The sequence below is a fragment of the Haemorhous mexicanus genome, chromosome 1 (genome assembly GCF_027477595.1).
Source record: "Haemorhous mexicanus isolate bHaeMex1 chromosome 1, bHaeMex1.pri, whole genome shotgun sequence".
NCBI lineage: Eukaryota > Metazoa > Chordata > Aves > Passeriformes > Fringillidae > Haemorhous > Haemorhous mexicanus.
In genome coordinates, this window is record NC_082341.1 from 155,913,889 (window position 1) to 155,934,572 (window position 20,684).

Genomic DNA, 20,684 nt, shown 5'->3' on the forward strand with positions numbered 1-20,684 from the left:
TTGCAGTGTTTGACAACCCTCTGTGTAAAGAAATGCTTCCTAAAATTCAGTTTGAAGTGATAGTGAGGTGCATTCCACCACGGTGTTCCCAGGAATATCCTGTTTGTGGGACAAAAATGTTTTTGATTTTTTTTTCCAGGTAGCTATAAAAAGCACTCCTCTCTCCACCCCCGCTTCTGGAGGGCTGCTGTGTTTGTCTCCACTCAGGCATCAGCACCTCACAGGTGCTGTTAGAAACGGTATCACAGCACCGGGCATTTCCCGGCTTCCCAGCTCATTTCTACCCAACTCGCTCAGTTTACAAGTGCAAAAGATGCTTTTGCTAATTGCCAGCTCTGCCAGCTCCTCCTGGGATCTGGGAGGCAGCTGAGGTTGTCCTGCCTGTTCTTTCTCTAGCAAAGAGCTGCTGCTGCAGTCTGTGAACCAGGACTTACATGACTCCCATTACTGTCATGCCCCAGCATTTCGCAGCTTTCAGTGTGCTGTTATTGCAACTGGAGCTGAAAAAAAAAAACAAAACAACTCCTTTTCTAGGTCACTTACAGCCCTGAATTTTCTTTTACATTTGCCTTTACCCAGATTAGTGTTTTTGGAGGGTTTAGGAGGGAGCAGTGTTGGTCCAATGACAAGTGTCACTTTGCTTTGGAGGCTTGCAGGGGTGAGACGGCTTCAAAATGCAGCAGAACTGACAGGAGCTCTCAGAACATTTTCTGCTGCTCTGAAGCAGGAGCGATGTGGGGACCTGCTCTCAGGTCCCCTGAACAAGGAGCATTTATTTTTGTCCTCCTGGCCTCCCTCCCTCCCCAGAAAAGCTTTCAGAAGAGGTGGCCTGGGAGCCCCCAGCTTGTAAGCAGCGCTCCTTCACTCTGACACCTCCTGTCATCTCAGGAAAGAAAGGAAGATCAAACAGGAGGATGGAGTGGGAGCTGTCACATCCACTGTACTTTTCCTGCTCAGCTCTGTTACCCTTGGGCAGGTGAAGGCTGGGACCAGCAGTTTCATCCCTTTGGTCCTAACCTACCTGTCTGCTCGCTGCTCACTCTGGGTGGATGACCTTGATTCACGAGCCAGCAGTGTTGGCAGGGACATTTCAGAGGGGCTGAGGAGAAAACTGCCAGATTTACACCTTAGCACTGTGGTTTCCAGACTTTTTTCCTTTCAGGACTCCTGAGTGTCAAACCAAATGTTCTGATAAACTTTCTCCACACACTCAGGTCCCCTTTGATTTCCAGACTCTCTGTCTCTCTCCCCAACTTCTTCTGCTTCCTTGGTGGCTCCAGAAAATTTCTTCTCTGCAAAAGCTTCCCTGTTTATTCCTTTACTCCTTATTCTGATGCTTTTCTGCATCTCTCCTCTGGACATTCCTCTCTGCTCACTTTCCTGGCTGGGATGGAAGCAGCTGCAGCAGCAGGAATCTCCCTTTTCCCACCCTCTGCAATCTGATCTCCTCCTTTGGCGATTCCTGGCTCCAGGTGCCAGCTTGGATTTCGGAGAAAGCACCCTGGCAATGAGCACTCCTGAGCCAGAGGATAAAAGCTTCCTGCTGGGATTTCATCTGCATTTCATCTGTGATGGTGATACTGCCTGGCTTTATCCCCGTGCTCCCTGCCTCCCCTGGGTCCTGGCAAAGAGAGTGCCAGGAGGGTTGAGTGCATTCAGCTGTTATTGGCTTAATCCATGAGATAACAGTGAGGCTCAGGGGGACTTCTGAATTTCCCAACTTGGGAGCTATAGACCCAGTCCTGATCCCTGCACCACAAGCCTTTGAGCAGCAGGAGCTGGTTCTCCCTCTGGAAGGATGTTCCAGTGTGGAAGCAGAGTCCAGGGAATCTGTTCAGGTCTGCAGGAGGGGCAGAGGAAGGGCTGTAATGATCACCCTGCCAAGGGAGGAGGCAGAGATAGATGTGTTTGGCACTGGTTTATGTGCATTTTAGTGCTGGGCAGGTTGTGGGGGAGAAAATAAAGGACATTTCACCCCTAGGACTGTGCCTGCTGCTGCACCATCAGCAATTCTTGCAAGAAAGGCCACTCCTGGTGCTGCAAAGCCCAGACAGGACAGCAGAGACATTTTTCAGTAAAAATTGCTTTAGCCAGCACAGTCATCATTGGTGCTGCCTTATAATTGGCAAGTATTTAATTAGCTGAGGAATATTCCACATCTTCTCACTAAGTGGGAAGTTAGAAACTCCCTTTGGGATGAATGCTCTCCCAAACCTGTCACTGCACCTCAGCTGAACCTCAGCACGTAAAGCACAGCAGACAGTTGAGTGTGAGCTTGCACAGATGCTGCAACATCTGTCCAATTTGGGAAAGGTGGGTGGCTGAAGGTAGGGATGTCACTGAAAGTAGGAATGGAATGGAGAGGAGTGGAGTGGAGTGGAGTGGAGTGGAGTGGAGTGGAGTGGAGTGGAGTGGAGTGGAGTGGAGTGGAGTGGAGTGGAGTGGAGTAGAAGGGAATAGAATAGAATAGAATAGAATAGAATAGAATAGAATAGAATAGAACAGAACAGAACAGAACAGAACAGAACAAAAGCCAAGTCCACTGCCTGGGTTTTTGGGGAACTCTCTGTCTTTTCTGATTCCAGATGTACAGAGATACAGCAGAATGGGGAGGAGAGAGGAGAAAGCCTAATGAAAAAACATTGCTGGGAGTAGAGAGGCTTCCACCAGCTTGTATCTCTGCAAGCCATTTTTCCTTAGCAGAAAGTGGCTTTAAAAGGTTTTGATGGCAATCCCTCTTTGCATGAGCTCCAGAGGGGCCAGCAGAGTGTTTGGGTACCAGCGTGGCTTTGGTTAAACACATTTGCAGCAGCAGAGCTGGGAAAGGACTCCCCCTCCTCCCCCGTGACCTGCTTTCCTGAGAAAAGCACAAGCAGAGCTGTGTCGCTCTGCTCAGCACCTGCTCCTTATTCCTGCTCCTTGCAAAATTGCTGGGGTGCTGTGGCTCCATGCCTTTCCTCCCAGAAATCCATGGCAGAAAAGCAGGAATTAGAGCAGAGCCGACCACAGTCATGCAGTCTACTTAAAACAACTGGGATTGTATGGCAGGAGAAACCTTTCTGCAGGAAAACCTCTGCCAGCTTTGCAGGTCTGGAGCTTGATTTGTGTTTGCAGCTCCTGCCCATGTGGGTTGGAGAAGGGAAGTTTGCTCTGCTGTTTTCTAGCTTCACTACAATCCTCTGCTTTGCTGACAGTAGCTCCCTGCATCCCTGAATTCCTGAATTCCTGCGTCCCTGCATCCTCACAGCTGCCAAGCTGTGACAAGGTACCGTTCCCGGCAGCCTGGCAGCCTGAATCCAGCTGCCTCACTGCTGCTGTGTTCCTGCTCCTCCCGAGGGATCTCACCCTCTTCCCTCTGAACCACCCGGGCCCTGCCCACCAGAGAGATGTTTACATCGATCCCCCTGGTGAGACAACATCAGATCAGCCCCCAGGAGGGCTGGGAACGGCGTGTTCAAGGAGATGGGGCAGTGCGATTTTAAACATCAGCATTTATTTATTTATTAGCGTTTATTTAGCCATGGCTGCGTCAGCCCCCTCACTGCATTAGCATCATCTCGATTTCCCACAGGTTTCCTCCCCTTGTACAAGTGCAAATCCAAAGCAAAACCTCTGGATTCCTTTCTACACCCACCTAAGTAAGGGCAGGAATCACACTGGTCCCGTCAGAGTGGGTTTTTTGCAGTCTGCTTTGCATTTTATTTGGCCCCTCCCTGCCAAAACTTGTAATGAAGCAGCATTTCATGTGACAGGACATTTATGGCTGCTCCAGGCACAGCATAGCAATGAGGAGGTGGTGCAGCATCCCTGATCCAGGATCCAAATGACCTTCAGGAGCAGGCAGATGTTGCTTTCCGAAATTCGAGCTGGGAATGAGGGAGGCATTCCATGCGTTCAAGGAGCTGCCAGCTCAGCTTCACTTGGCTGCTCTGCTCCCATGAAATGCTCATTTTGTGGTGTGCAGAGGAAAAGGAGGCCAAAGGGAAAGGAAGGACCAAAGGAAAGCAGTGGCAGGTAAAAAAGTGCAGCGATCTGAGCTCACACTGACTAAACCTTCTCATCTTCAGAGCAGCATCCCCATGTCTGTGTGTGGGTGTGTACCTGTGTTGTCGTACTCTCACCTGGGTCAGAGCTCTCTGATGTCCTGCTGGAGGCTTGAAGTGCACACTGAGTTTAATTTTGATGTTTCCCTGAGGTTCTGCTCATGGGAATCCTGCCAGGAACAGCAAGGCTCAAGGCTGTGTTTGTCCCAGGAGAAGGGTTGTACCATAAGGGACAGGTTCACACAGCCAGGTCATGGCTGCCCCATCCCTGGAAGTGTCCAAGGTCAGGTTGGATGCAGCTTTGAGCAGCCTGGTCTAATTTGGTCATTGCTCATTACAATGAGCTTGAAATGCTCCTTCCAACCCAAACCATTCCATGCTTCTTTTGTGGGTGCTCCTAGGTCTGTATCACCCAGGAAACTCTCATCAGAATGTTTGAAAAAAACACCTCAGGGTTTTAAAGAACTGAACCTCATGACCTCATCAAGTTCCTCCACCCCCCCTCACTCTCCCAAGAACAGGGTCTTAGATGCTCCAATGGAAAATGTGAGCTGCTGGTGCTAAAAGGAGGTGGCAATGCATGAGAGACCTTTCTCCCGGCGATCCTGGAATGGGAATGTGCAGCAGTGCAAAAACCTGATGTGCTGTGATGGGACGAGGATCCTCTGCTCCCAGGGCTGGAGCCCAAGGCTGAACCTGCTCCACCTGCTCCACTTTGATGGGGATGTTGGCTGAGCTGTCTCTTCCTTTGGGCTGTGAAGGAGCAGGTGTGAAAGGTGCACTCCCACGTTGAGCTCACCCACCATTCCTTTGGAGCTGGCTGGCAGGAGATAAATTAGGAAATGCTCGGGGAGCAGACAGCCCCAAAGGGCTCAGCACCTCCCCTGGATTCAGAGTGACTTGAAAATACCCCCAGAATTTATCTGCAGAGTACCAAACCCTTCTCTAACGACTGCTTGCATCCCGTCTCCTTTACTTCAGTGCAGGGCTTTCAGTCTTTTGGGGTGATTGCCTTCCCTTTGCTTTTAATTGGATGATGTGAAGCCATCCAGAGTTCTTAGGTCCAGATATCTCTGTCACTGTGATCCAGCTGCATCTGTGAAAACTTTATTCTTAGGAGATTTGTGAGGGTTTTGTGAAATGCATTGAAGCAATTTGTACCTTTAAAGGACCACATTTCCATCTTGGTTACGGTTAATCTTTAATCCAGCATCTTCATCTTTGCCTGCAGCACCTTAATTTCGCTTCTTGATTTAATTTCTTTTACCGTCTGCTACCTCCTCCCATTCCCATCCCCTCTGTCATCCGCCTGATTTATTTTTCTTTGTCTCTTTATCCTCTAGCCCTGTGCTCAGCCATTAAAATGTTCTGATTTAGGTTTCTGAGAAGCAGCATCCCCTGGAGCTGGGGTTTGGGTAGCAGGAGAGCCATCCTTCTTCCCAACCTGGCCCTGGGGCCTCCTGTGCTCTTGGAGACAGGGCTGGGATGTTGGCAGCACTGTTTGTTTGCTCTTTTGGGAAGTGTTGTTTAGAGGTAGACAGGAGGCAATCTGCCTGTCTCCATCCCTGGCTTTGCCATGGAAAGCCGGGAAGAGCATCAAGATGGATATTTCAGAGAGGGGGAAGCTGAAAAACAGAGGGCACAAGGGACAGGAGATCTGGACCAGAGCTGGGACTTGCAGGCTCTCTGTCCAGAGCTAGCAACAGACTTTCATCTCCCTCTCTCCTTTCAGTCCCATGCACCAAAGATTTTGGGTTCAAAATCCCCAAGTCGACAATTCCAAAATCCCTAACTATTGCCAGGGTTTGGTGTAAGCAACCATGGGGTGATGGTTGGGGTCATGTCAATCCTTCTGCCCCCCTGAGCTCTGGCTTAAGGCTGGTTTGGGGGCTCTGAGGGATTTTAAGCTCAGCTGGGGCCATTCACAGAGTTGGAAGTGCTGAGCACAACCAGGACATGTGAGAACAGAGGATGTGAGTGAGACATCTCCTCCCAGGTGTTTGCATTGCTCTCCCAGCCTTTAATCCAAGTGCATTTGTACATCCTTGAGCAGCCAAAGGGAGCGTTTCCAGCTCATTCACTGCTGGCTGCAATGTCCTACATTTCTATTGGCACCTGCTACGCTCAGCAAAATCATTCCCTACCTTGTTTTCCCATTCTTCCCATCTTTCCCAAGAGGCTTGAGGGTGGGACCATGATGTCCAGGTGCAGGAGATGGTGGGTCCTGCTAATGCACTCGGTTCCTTGGGGGATTTTCCCTGGAATATTTTCGGTACATGTGACAAAGCTGCTGCTCACCCCTTGGGTGCATTGATTGTTGTTTTCTGTGAAAACAGGAAAATTTCCCAGTTTCTCAGGAGTGATTATAGGATGACTGGCTGTTATTCAGGGCAGAGAAAGAGGATTGCCTGGACCAGCTACAGGTTAATTCCTGATGTGGAGCCATGTCCTTTTCTAAACAGAAAAGCAGAGTCCCATCTTTTGGGCCATGATCCAGTTTGATCCTTCCTAGCTGGAGAGGGAATAACTGCAAAACCAGCCCCAAGTCTCTGGCATTTTGTGGCAATTGGGAAATTATAGCAGGAAAGCTGACATGGAATCTGAGGGAGCGAGCAGAACATCTTTGTGTCCAGCTGGAACATGCACACAACACCTTTGCTCAAACAGGCAGATTCAGGAGGGTCCTGCAGGGCGGTGCAACGAGGGGACAACAGCCCAGGTCTGGCTCCAGTTCTTGCCATGCAGGACCTGCCAAAACATTTCCATGCAAGCTCAAGGACACCAGAGGAGCTGCCCCTGGAGAGAGGCATCCTGCAAGGCCTGGATAAGCAGCTGTGAATGTCACATAGGGGTGGGAGGGAGGCAGATCCATCACTCGCTGCTCTCACCTTGTCCTCTGCTGGAAAGCAGCCCTGTATGATAATGAGAGCAGCCATCCTCCTGCTCATCTTTCCATCCCCCTTCTGTCCCACTGATTCACTTCCCTCCACTTGGAAAAGTTGGTTTCAGAAAGTCCCAACTTCTGCTTACAAAATATTTTCACAGTAGCTCCTGTTTTTGCCTTTTTCCCAAGGTGATCTTGATACCCAATGAGTTTAGGCAAGACAGGGAATTGGTTGAGTTACCAACACTGGAGGGATTTAAAAAATGTGTAGATGTGGCACTTGGGGACACAGTTTCGTGGTAGTTTTTGCAGTTCTGTGTTATCAGTGGGACTTAAACATCTTTTTTGACTCAAACTATTTGATGATTCTATCATTTTTATTGTTCTGATACTCTGGTAGCAGAAAAGATCCAATGGGGCTGCTTTAACCCAAAATATATCTTATTTATAAAATTTATTTAGAATATTGCACATGCTTTATTTTATTTATAAATCTTATTTGCAATCTTACTCATAGCTCCTAATCTAGGAGTTATGGCCTGGATTTCTTACACTGAAGGGATTCCAGAAATACTGTAAAGGTGCTTTTGGCTCTGGATAACAATAAGAAATTTAAGTGCAGAGGATAAAGACTTGGATGAATAAATTGTTGATCTGTGGTGGAAATAGACAGAAAGGAGCTTGTAGTGAGTGGGTGTCAGATATTTCTCCCAGGTAAGAAATGAAAGGACGAGAGGAAACAACCTCAAGTTGCACCACTGGAGATTTTGGATATTTGGAAAAAATTCTTCATGGAAAGGGTGGTCAAGCATTAGAAAAGGCTGCCCAGGGAGCTGGTGGAGACACCATCCCTGGGAGAGGTCAAAAAATGTGTGGATCTGGCACTTGAGGATTTGTTTAGTAGTATACATGGTGCTGGTTGATGGTGGGATTTGATGATTTTAAGGATCTTTTCCAACCTAAACAATTCCATGATTTGATGATTCCATGGAAGCAGTCCAAGGTCATCTTCTGCAGCCACTGCCATGAGCTGATCTGATGATAGCACAGTTTCCAGTGTGGCTAAAGATGAGAATTATTTTCCTTTTTCTTCATAAAGCCATGAAGCCAAGGGATTATAGGGAGCTGTTGGCTTTTCTGTTTCTGTTTCACAGGGTTCTGTAGAGGAGCTGGAAAATGTCATCCTTTTAGAGGAAAAAAAATACACAGGACAAAAAGACTTCAAATATGCCTTACAGGAAACAACAAAAAAAACCCCAAAAACCAAACCAAACAAACAAAACCCCACAAAACAAAACAAAACAACAAAAAAAACCAAAACAAACAAACCCAAAACACCTACAAACCAACCAACCAACCAACCAACCAACCAACCAAACAAAAACCTGCCACATGATACTTCAAGGTCTGATCCTAACCAGGTGCTGTGGGAGCCACCAGATTTGTAGTTATTAAACAACCACTAAAACTGGGGTAATTCAATCACAGAATGGTTTGGGTGGGAAGGGCTCTTAAAGACCACCCAGTTCCAAGCCCTGCCATGGGACAGAACCTTCCACTATCCCAGGTCGTTCCAAGCCCCATCCAGCCTGGCTTTGGACACTTCCAGAGATGGGTCAGGAGGGAATGTTCCCCCGAGTTTTGTGATCAGGGCTTTTGAACTGTGACACCTCACAGGGATTTCCACATTAATTTCTGATTTAGAGACCAAGGACACAAGGCTGAGTGCCTTTGGTTTCTCCATTCCTCCTCTGCCTAGGCCATGGTGTCACATTTTCTGTATGAAAATTCTGATGCCTTCAGGATTGTTCAGTGGAATATTGGGTGGGACAGAGGAACCCTTCTGGGGGCTCATCCCAATGAAATATCTGTGCTGTGGGAAAGAACTTTGGCAGGGGAACACAAGGAAATTGGCTGTGGGCCCAGTGGCAAATTTCTCCCCCATCCCACCATGGTTTAGGTTGGGAGGGACCTTAAAGATCACCCAGTTCCAACCCCCTGCCACAGGCAGGGACACCTTCCACCAAACCAACCTGCTCCAATCCCCATCCAACACAACCCTGACTGAAGCAGCTCCTTGAAGACCAAGCCATGGCACAAGTTTCTCCTTCCAGAGATGATTCCTGCATTTCAGGCCTTCTTCTGGAGCAGTGGGGCAGGGTTGTAAAGAGGGAAAGTGCTCACTCATTCTCCACCACAAGCTCTGGATTTGAAGGGCAGGATGCAAGCCCAGGAGGCTGACGGTGGTGGGAAGTGCTGAGCTCCCTCTTTGGTGGGATGGCCTGGCCTTGTGATGAGAATCATTAGAGCTCAGCATCAGCTGCACTTCTGGTGCCTGAAAAGATTATCTTCAGATAATCTTCGGGGTATTTAGCCAGCCATATGTTTTATTTCAATGGTAACATCTATTTCTTTGTGCATTTGAACATTGTTTATGTTAATTAAGGCTTCAGACTAGAGGCTGCATATTGACTGTTTCTTCTTTTTCTTTTTTTTTTTTTTTCCTGGGCCTAATTTGCAGATAGAAAGTAACCTTTTCCCCTGAAAATGCTGCAATTCAGTGTACTGTGCTCATGAATTCACAGCTGGGCAAAGGGCTTGCTTGTCACCTCCTTATATCTTTTCCTGTCCCTCTCTCCCACACATACATAAAGAGGAAATACCAAATATTCCTAATTTCCCACAGATCATGAATATTTTTTTAAATTGCAGTTATCTTAATTCTGCTTCTGTGATTTCTGAAGGAAATCACCCCAAACACCTTGAAATAGGGGTCTCTGAAAAATAAAATTGATTTAATATTCCTGCTCTGGTTTCATTTTCCTTCCACCAAGCAACTGGATCAAGAGTATGCTTTTTCTTCCTTTTCCACATTTTCCATTTTCATTGTTCTTTTGGGTTTTTTTTCAAAAGAGCTAATTTAATAATACCTGCTACTCTGATTATTGACCTTTTCAGACTGAAAGAATATTGTTCTGTTCAGTGCCAGGCCTGTGCTCCTGGGGTAGAGGTGAGAAACAGGGCATCAGTGCCAAGCAAAACTGAGTAATCTGAGTCACTTAGCAGGAAGTTTTATAGTGGTTTTGGATTTTTTTATTATTATTATTTCTGTAGAGAAACCAAGAAACTCAGCTAAGGGATGTGTGAATGTATTTGTTGACTGCTTATTTCAAATATGAGAGTTCTGTGAGTGCCCTCTTATAGGTCTGTATCCATTCACATCTCCTTTGTGTGCCTCAGTTTCCTTCTCATAGAATGGGTTGGGTTAGAAGGGACCTTCAAAATCGTCTCATTCCATGGGCAGGGACAACTTCCACTGTCCCAGAGTGCTCCAAGCCCCATCCAGCCTGGCCTTGGACACTTCCAGGCACAGCTTCTCTGGGCAACTTGTGCCAGGGCCTCCCCACCCTCCCAGGGAAGAATTTCTTCCTTCTATTTAGTCTAAATCTCTCTTCTTTCAGTTTTAAATCACTCCCTTTGCCCTGTCACTCCATTCTCTTGTCCAAATTCCCTCCCCAGCTCTCCTGGAGCCCCTGGAAGGGGCTCTAAGGTCTCCCTGGAGTTGGACATTCCCAGCTCTCCCAGCCTGGCTCCTGAGCAGAGGGGCTCCAGCCCCTGGAACATCTTCACGGCCTCATCTGGACTTATTCCAACATCTTCCCTGTGCTGAGGATCCCAGAACTGAATTCAGCGCTCCAGGCTGGGTCTCACCAGAGCAGAGGAGGAGAATGCTCTCCCTTGACCTGCCCACACCATGGGGATCCAGCCCAGGAGCCCAGGACACATTTGGCTTTCTTGGCTTTGAGCTAAATAGGGTTGATTTCCTTAAATGAATGTAGGGAAATTGCTGGGCTGTCCTTTATTTCATTGGAACTTCAGATTTCATTTTGAGCCGCATGGATTTACCAAACTTGTGGTACATTTCAAATTCAGAGGCTTAGAAGTGCAGGATTTTTCCAGGAGGTTTGGTTTTGCTCCAATAAGCCTACACTGCCTTTGCTGGAGGTGTGAGATGTCTCTCAGGATTTTCAGCAGCATAACTGAGAGCTCAGCCTGTCTTTGAACCAGTGGATTGATCACAGAAAGGGAAAATTATCTCTTGGATAACAGAATGACCCCTGTGAAAGGGTTTTGCTGGTTTTATTTAGTTCTTAGGAAGGTCTCAACTAAGCAAAGAGTGATCACTGCTTTGGTACTGATGGTGTCCAAAACATTCCAAGCAGCCGCAGTGTTAAAGATTGATTTAAACCCATATTTAGCTTAGTGTTTAATGAATTTCAGCATTTACCTCTCTGGGATGAGATCCTTTGTAACTGCTTTAGCAGCCAATCAAAGATTTATTTTATTTTATTTTTAATCAGCCTATTTTTTTTCCAAAGCTGCAAGCTTTTTCATGTCCCTTTCTCTTAGGAACCATCCACTCTTTAATTCAGTCCTGAGGTCCTGCACAACCAGTGACTCTGACACACTTTTTGCAGAAATATAATTGCAGGGTTTTTTTTTGTGTCCCGGGCTATTGTGCAGAGCCAAAGTGTCTGAAAGGCGCTTTGGGGCAGCCTTTGGCTGGAAATGAAAATTGCTTTTGGGAATCCCACAAAAAGGATTAACTTTGACTTCATCTCTGGTTTGTTCTCCAAATTAATAATCAATCTGCCAGCTGGACCCATGCCAAGCACTCGCCTGGTTGGAGAAGGGGGAATGGCCCACGTGAAACAAGAACAGTCAGAGAACCAGAGAGCTGTTTGGGTTGGAAAAAACTTCTGAATATTCCTGGTATTTCTCAGATCTCAAACATCTACCCCAATTTTAAAAACTCTCTCTGCTCTGTGGCTCTTCTTACAACAAAAGCTCTCCACTTGTGCAAATTCCTGTTCAGAGCAGCATTTCTGTTTGAGAAAGTCCTTAAGCATGTGCTTAGCTCCTGTTTAAATCTACAAGACAGTGCTTAATTGCTTTTCCCCATCAAGTGCTCAAATGATGTTCAGAGTCATGTTGTAACATATGGTGAGACATTTTCCTGTGCAGCATCATTGGAATTACACTGGAGATGAATCTGACCAGGGACGTTAGAGACAGAACCAACTTGTCAGGTTCCCTGCTCACCCTCCCCATACAACGTTTTTCACGCCAGTCTGGTTTGGGGATTTCTACAATTCCTTTTTGACTGGGTTGTAATCACTCTGACTACACTCTCCTCTAATATTCTGCCCACGTTTTCCCTTTAGTAGAGTTTCTTCTTTCTTGCCTCCACTCTGGAGACCGCCTGGAAATAATTCCGCTCCCTTATTAGTGTACCTGGATTCAATATTTGTGAAGAACTCAAATTCTGCTCTTTTTCTTTGCCTCTGAGCTTTGAGCATGGATTTCCCAGCACAAACACAGTGTATTTTTTGGCAGAATCAAAGGCTTTTCTACTGCTTTACAAATGAAACCTGAACCTACAGGCAGGCGCACACGAACACACAAATGTTCTTCCCCTTATGGACCTGTTCATTAATAGCCCATTGTCTTCCAGAGCTTTTAATCAGGCCCACAGTGAATGAATTTTGCATTCAAATGTGAAGCATGCCCTTTTTCAATCTATCTGCTTTGTAATTTGAACTGCTGCCAGTGAAATAATCTTTAGATGGCAAAATCCAGTGATTGAATTTTGAAATTTGAGTTTAAGGATTTCAAGTCTGCACTGAACTATGAGGCGTTTGGTAATACTTGATGGTTGAACCAAACTCTATCTGGACATTCCCAGCTCTCCCAGCTTGGCTCCTGGGCAGGTATCTGCAACCAGCAAGACCCAAACTCCCTCAGATGTGTTTCCCTGGACCTTGGAGAAATCCCATTAGATCTTTCTTAGTGGTACTGAGTGTGGGATCTGCAGCAGGTGATGCTGGACAGGCTCAAACAGTCACAAACCATGAATGGGACAACCCAAAATCACAAGGAATTATTGTGAGATCTCAGCTGGAACAACAAATCCAACTCTGGGACTTCCAACAGCAGAACTAGGTGAAGGTGCTGGATGAATCATGGAGATGCTCCAAGGGATGGAGCTCCAGTGCCTGAAGGGGCTCCAGGAGAGCTGGAGAGGGACTTGGGACAAGGGATGGAGGGACAGGACAAGGGAGAATGATTTAAAACTGAAAGAGAGGAGATTCAGATCAGATGCAAGTAATAAATTCACCAGGCCCTGGCAGAGGTTGCCCAGAATAGGGGCTCCATTTCTGGAATTATCCAAGGCCAAGTTGGACGGGGCTTGGAGCACCCTGGGATAGTGGAAGGTGTCCCTGCCCATGGCAGGGGCCTGGAACGAGGTGAACGAGGGTTCACCCAAACCATTCCAGGATTCTACATCCACACTGGGAATCAGTGAGAAGAGACTCATGGCTCTTCTGCCACATCCTCCTACCTCCCAACAGGTTTTTCTAACCCAGCTCCAAGCTCCATCCCCAAAGGGTGCAGAGGTGTTCATATCCAAAGGGTTGCAGGGCAACGAGAAGAGGTAATTAGGGAGATCTGCAACGAGGAAGGAAAGGATGAAAGAAAAGTTATTCTTCTGAGGATATTGAAACCAGAGGAATGAACATGGTCTTTGGAGCATTTGAGTGGTTTAATGACTGGTAATGACTAATTAATTAATAATAACTGTTAGTAATGAAGACCAGATTTTCGTTTCCCATTAAAAGATGTAGCTGGACTTATTCTGAGGTGATTTACACCAAGCTCCTGACTCAGCACATCCACATCACCCATCCTTTATGTGATTTATAGCAGCTTTTAAAGCAAGAACTGGATGGCTTTGATCCAGTTGCTTTCTTTGAGTCCAACAGGATAAATAAGCAGGCACCAGACCAGGTCTTTGAAGAGCAAAAGGTGGTTATTTTAATTTTTAATTTTTTTCTTGCCTCAATATCGCTGTGCACTTTCTGTGTGTATCTAGAAATGGTTTTCAGGCTGTGCCAAGTGTGGCTTTGGCCCTGGATAGATTTTATCCTGATATTGCATTCAGTGCTGTTCTGTCAGCTTTTCTGCCATGGGAGTGTGAGACCAGGCACAGCATCTGGGGAGTGTTATTTGTTTTCTGATACTTTCCCTGGGGTTTCCTGTTTTTGTTGGTTTTCTTTTTTCTTTTTTTTTTTTTTTTTTTTCTTTTCTTTTGGATGAGGTTACTTCTGTTGATGTATGGCCCAGATCTGTCTTAGTCTACTTTGAAAGCTGGTAAATGAGTAAAGCTGGGCTTTGGGATTGGAAGTGATGTGAGGGCAAATGTATTCCCACATCTGAAGAGAGTTGTGGTTCCTTGGGGCAGGGGGTGTCTGTGTGTGGCAATGTACACAAATGTGATGCTCCAGAAAGGGGAGATTTAGGCATTTTTATTTGTTGGGAAAGGCTGCTTAAACAGAAAAAAGCTGAGGGTAGAGATAAGGATGAAAGGACAGGCTGGAAGACCTGGGGTTGTTTAGTCTGGAGAAGGGAAGGCTCCAGGGAGATCTCAGAGCCCTTTCCAGTGCCCAAAGGAGCCCCAAGAGAGCTGGAGAGGGACTTTGGACGAGGGCTGGAGTGACAGGACACAGGGAATGGCTTTAAACTGCCAGAGAGCAGGGTGAGATGGGATATTGGGAAGAAATTCTTCCCTGTGAGAGCAGAGAGGTGCTGACACAAGTTTTCCAGAGAAATTGTGGGTGCCCCATCCATGGAGGTGTCCAAGGCCAGGTTGGGTGGGACATTGAAAAGTCTGGTCTAGTGGAAGGTATCCCTGCCCATGGCAGGAGGTTGAAAAAAGATGATCTTTAAGGTCCCTTCCAAAACCATTCTATGCATCCAAAATTATATAATTAGGAGCCTTTTAAAAGCAGTTTTCTAGATATCCTCAAACCCAAAAACAAAAAAGAGCACAAAAAAACCACTCAGCTAGCAAAAAAAACCCACCACAAGCCAAATGCACCAATACCTACAAAAAAAACCAAACAACACAACAGTCTGTTATAGAGGGAAAGTAAAAGCTGCTGTGGAAATCTAGACAAAGGATAAATTGACAGCAAGCAATGCAAATTAAAAGCTTGAAAAATACAAGAGGAAAAAAAAAGGAAAAGTGTAGGAATTTTATTCTTCAGACCAGCAAAGCTGCATAAAAAGCAAAATTCAGAGTCTACTAAACCCATAATAAATCCTGATGGTATTGGTTTGTTACTAGCTCGAAATGACAGATTTATTTATAATAATGCAGGAATTTCAATAAACGCCTGTATTCTGTAATTGGAAGAGAGCCTGGTTCCTTAATCCACATCCCAGCCTAATGAAATACTTTTCATTACACCAGCAGCTGGAAAACCTGCTATACATCATCCAACAAAGTGAGATGTGTGCAAGAGTAACAAGACAGAGCAATTTGGAATGCGAGGGTTTTAAAAGAGCAGGTTAAGACTAATTTGGGATCATTGCTCTTTAGGAAAAGAAAGGTGGAAAAGTTCCCCAAATCTGGAGAGAGAAGCATGTGTGTGTGAGCACAGCAGCCTCACATCTGTCTTAGGCACAATATCCATCTGAAAAGGGATCCAAAAATTTAGGGATTGTGGGTAATATTATGATTATAATTGAATAATAGCACGCTCATTAAAACAGAGGCATTAATAGCAATCAACTTGTGAAAAATAGATTTTTGTCAAGCTAAATTAATACTTTCTAGGAGAATACAGAACTGGTTGTTGGAGTCTGGGAATTTATCATTATTTGTACACATCATAAATAAGGCATTTTTCTCGATGACAGTGGATAAACAGAACAACTCAATAATGCAGATCTTGGAAGTATGAGCAGCACGTAGAAGGGAGAATACAGAATTCAGATTTCCCATGAGACTGGCATTGGATCTCCTGGTCCCTTCCAAAAAGGGTGTTGGAGGATGTCAGAAGGTGCATGAAAGAGAGCAAAGAACAATGCCAGGGTCTGAAAGCCTCCAAGAGATGATGTGACAGCTCAGAGAAAATCATGTGAAGAGCTGCTGATCCAGAGAAGACAGATTTATATCCCATGAGATAGATGGATGGAGAACCACGGGATCGCAGAATGGTTTGGGTTGGAAGAGACCTTAAAGATTATTTAGTTCAAACCCCCTGCCATGGCCAGGGACACTTTCCACTAGACCAGGCTGCTCCATGCCCCTTCCAAGCTGGCTTTGGGCACTCCCAGGGATGGGACATTCAGACATTTAGTAGGGTCCAGATATTTAGAAAGCTCTGGATGAGTACCAGGGAAAAAAAAAGGTTCTGTGTATTGCCTACAACTTCTACAGTAAAATTAACTTGGGGTTTTTTATGATTTTATTTTTTTAACTATGAACAGTGCTCTAACCCAAACCAGAAACAATTCAGGGAGGCTCAGTGTCACATGTTGAACAGGATGTGAGGGGACACTGAGAGCAGGACGTGCTGGTGCTCTGTCACCCAGGCCATGGTGGCGCAGGGACATGGAGGGAGGCTCGGAATCATTGTGTGAGGAGCAGGTCAAGACCTGCAAAGAACTTGTCTGTGACTCAGGGCAGGTCTCTGGAGCCAGCAGCACGGAGCTGTCCAGGCCATCTGTGATGCACCCAAGGCTGCTGAGCAGCTTGGCTCCATCTGGAGCTGCCGTGGGCTCCCTGCTGGCGTTGCTGCCGAGGTCCCCTCCTCTGAGGATGGTCAGCTGGGGAGATGGGACATCTTTCCCCATGTCCCTTCAGTGAAAGCAGATGGCCCTTTTGCTCTGCCTCCACATCCTGTCTCAGGCTCCTGTGGAGCCCAGGTTATGCACAGGGATGCCGATCTCCCCATCTACTGAATTTCAGCCCTTGCTCTCTGCATCTGCACTCCCTGAGTGACCATATCCCAGGAGATAGGACTGGGCAAGACACAGAAGCAATGGGTGGAAAATGACAACAGTTTTTGGGTCCCCAGCACATGAGCACACTCTTCAGCACATGAGGCAGAGCAGCAGATTCCCTTTTTCCCTGGCTTAGACCCTTGTGCTTGCACAGAGATGGGGCTGCAATCATTTTCCCTGATGAAACCACCCCCCCTGTGGAATGAAGACCATGGAGACTTCCCCATCTATGGCCCCTTCCCCATTCTGCTGCTTTTCCCCAGGCTGAAAGGATGTCAGGAGAAAGCAGGGATCTGTGTCTTTGATGTCTTCAGGTCCCTCTGGCCATGAGGGAGGAATATCCCTGCCATGCCCAGAGCTCTGGGAATGTGGGGAAGGGCTCGGGAGGGTCCTGGCCTGACCTTTGGAGAAGGAACAAGGGAGGGGTGAAGTTGTGAATTGGGGTTCCCGTGGCTGGGGGAGGTTGATACCCATCTCTATGGGGTGTGGAGCAGGGGCTTGGAGGTGTATGGGGTGAGAGATGGGGCTGTGAGGGCAGTGAGGTGTATTCTAGGTCCATAGTTTTATATCCATAAATGGGATATGTGGGACAGGGCTGTAGGGATGGGGAGGTGTGTTCAGGCTGTGTAGGGACAGGGCTGTAGGATTATTTATCCATGTGTCCCACGTGTGGATCAATATGGTGGGTGTCACAGGGCTTTAGGGTTGTGCATGCATGTGTTGGTGGAAAGTTGTGCACAGGTATGTGGGATAAATGAGGCAGAGCTGTGGGGTTAAGGGTGTGTATATGGAACAAGTGGGACACGGCTACAGGCTTAAGGAAATGTATATGGCACATGTGGGACTGGGCATAGGGCTAGGAAAATGTGTATGGGATAAGTGGGAAAGGGATATAGGGTTAAGAAGGTGTATATGGGGTATGTGGGGCAGGGTTGTAGGGTTAAGGTGTGTGTGGGATATGTGGGACAGAGCTATAGGGTTAGGGAGGTGTATATGGGACATGAGGGACAGGGCTACAGGGTTAAGGATGTGTTTATGGGAAATGTGGGGCAGGGTTATAGGGTTAGGATGGTGTATACGGGATATGTGGGGCAGGGTTATAGGGTTAGGGGGGTGTATATGGGATATGTGGGGCAGGGATATAGGGTTAGGAAGGTTTATATGAGACACATGGGACAGAGTTATAGGGTTAGAAAGGTGTATATGGGATATGTAGGGCAGGACTCAAGGGTTATGCATCCATGGGGTGGCTGTGTGGGATGAGGCAGTGCAGTTATGCATGAACACGTGGGATAGGTGGGCTATAGGGTTAGGGGGGTTTATATGGGATATGTGGGGCAGGGCTATAGGGTTAGGGGGTTGTATATGGAATATGTGGGGCAGGGCTGTAGGGTTAGGGGGTTGTATATGGAATATGTGGGGCAGGGCTGTAGGGTTAGGGTGATGGTGAGAACGGGCAGCCCGGGGGCTGCAGGGAGCCGTTCACATGTGAGGGTGATGATGGAGGGGTCACAGCGGGGCGGGGGAGCCGCCGACGGACCAGCACCAGGACCAGGATGGAGACGCAGGTCCTCTGGGGGGTTGGTGGGATGGGGGCGGCGGGGGGCGCGGTGCCCGCTCCCCGCCCGCCCTGACGGCCGCTCTCCCTCTCTCCCCGCTCCGCCGCCCCGTCCCTCCCTCCCTGCTCTCCTCCCTCCAGCAGAGCCTCCGCCTCCGCCTCTCCGCCCGGCGCCTGGTCCTGGCGCGGCTGCCGAACGGTCCCGCTCGACGCCTCCCGGACCAAGTGCCTGTGTGACCGGCTCTCCGCCTTCGCCATCTTAGCCCAGCTCAGCCCCGACATGGTGAGTCCCGCTGGCGGCTCCGTGGAGGGAGGAGCGGAGGGGCCGGGGAGGCGTGGGGACACGCGGGGGACAGGGCGGAATGAAGCGGGAGGGAAGGCGACGCGCCCGGGATGCAGCGGAGCATCCCCGGCGCGCTGCTCTCGGGTACCGCGGAGGCTCGGCGGGGACAGCCCCGAGCGCTGCCGCTGCTGCTGCAGTCCGGTGTCACCGGGACCGTGGCGACACAGCGTGAGGCTTTGCATAACCCTCCCCCTTCCTTCCCCGCCGTCCTTCCTCTCTCCTTCCCCCCGACCCTGACCGCAGCTTTGGGGACACACGCGCGGACACCGCGGGTGCTGCCGCGCTGCTCCCCTCGTCCTCCCCATCCATCCTTCCATCCCTGCGCCGTGCCTTGGGACGTGAATCCCGCTCAGTGTGGGGAGCCGCCGGCCCCCGCAGGCGTGTTCACTGCCGTGGGCTCCCCACGCACGGAATCTTTCGCACGTGGCTTCTTTTGGGGGGGCGGAATCGCCCCGCTCCGCCTCCCTCTCTCCCCGCCTGTCTCCATCCCCGCCTCGGCGTCCTTCCCGCTACCCCACGCAGTTTGGGGTGTGTGTGTGTGGGTGTGTGTGTGTGGGGGTGTGTGTGTGTGGCGGGGTTCCCACTCTGGAATCGGGGAGCGTGGAGGGGAGGAGTTGTGAAGTTTTGGCCGCTTGTCGGGGACACGAAGTCGGTGCCGCGTCTCGGACGGAGCCTCCGGAAAAAAAAGTGCGAGATTCCTAGAAATTATCGCTGGGCGGCTGCACCCTGAGTCAGAGCACGGGGAGGGTGCCAGGTCACTAAAGACGGCGCTGGGGTGGTCAAAAGACGCTTCGCAGGCTCCTCTCTTCCACCTTGTGCTTTTGAATTTGGTTTTCTTTCCTTCTTTGTTTTTTTTTTTTTTTTTTTTAAGTAGTTCATCCCTTTTTGGACAGTTCCCAGGTTCACAGAGTGAAGCCACCCCCTCCTCCACCTAAAGCTTCTCCATCTGCCTGGGCACTGGGAGTTACTGGGCCCTTGCAATTATTTACTAATTATGGCTTGCTTGTTAAATGCTGGCTTAATTCGGCAAAAGGGGAGGGGAAAGGAAGAAAGGAAGGGTGAGCATGGTAAAGGGAGAGGGGGGATCACATTTTCCAAGATGAAGGTTTGGTTTATTATTAGAAACACTAATGTATTTGGTCCACTAGTTACCATGGAAACAACATCTGCACTGAAGTGGTTTTAAAGACACAGTGTTGGTTGTGTTTGCCTGGGCCCCGAGCAGGCCCAGCCACCACAGGGCTGGGAAATGGGCTCTGGGCTCTTGGGCAGAGCAGCTTTGGGGGTCCTCTGGACAGAGGCACCAACTCTGTGGTCTCAGGTAGAGATATTATGGCTGAAGGATGCTCAGAGGTAGGGCTGGGAGCGTGTTCCCGCTTGGAGGGGCTCTGGAAGCAGCTGGTTGCATCAATCCTGGCATCCCTGCTCCCAATCTCCTTCCATGGGCTGTTTTTTCCTTGTCCTGCCACTATAAACCAAGTGGGCAGGGAAGCAGCTGCTGGGCTGGTGCTCTCCAGGAGAGTTTCCAGCCTTCTTGAGATGGACAGGGTGATCTCAGGTGAGCCAGGTGGGATTTGTCACCTGCCCTGGGAGCTTGCAGGGCTTCACCTTTCACCCCAAGCTCCAGCAGCTTTAGGGTCTGTCTCCAGAGGTTGTGATCAATGAGCGAGCCTTGCCCTGCACAGGAAGGACTCCAAGATATCCTGACAAAGTTTGTTGAGGTTGCATGGCTGGGGAAAATAAATTGGGATTTCTGCTGCAGGGAGGCTTCTAAGGCAAAGCCTGGAATGAGGCGAGTCCAGATGTGCAGCTGAGCTGCTGGTGAAGGTCCTCTGCTGATCCATCTTCTGGAAGTGGGCAGAGGATCAGGCAGTGTGGGAAAAGCAAAGGGAATCTTTGCCTTGGCTAACACAGAAGTTTCTCTTATGTAGATTTTATGTTCACACACTGCTTGGTATTATTTAATTAAGCAACCTGGGGAAAAAATGGTTAATCTGATGTGGC

The 20,684-nt window shown here is 48.3% G+C and overlaps 1 protein-coding gene across 1 annotated transcript in view; it reads left to right on the forward strand.

Moving 5' to 3' along the window:
* The window catches only part of ADGRB1 (adhesion G protein-coupled receptor B1), a 203,952-nt gene that overhangs the window by 98,152 nt on the left and 85,116 nt on the right, over positions 1 to 20,684 (forward strand). The window contains 1 exon segment of the mRNA XM_059867849.1: positions 18,482 to 18,620. Within this exon segment, the coding sequence (XP_059723832.1) occupies positions 18,482 to 18,620 (139 nt within the window).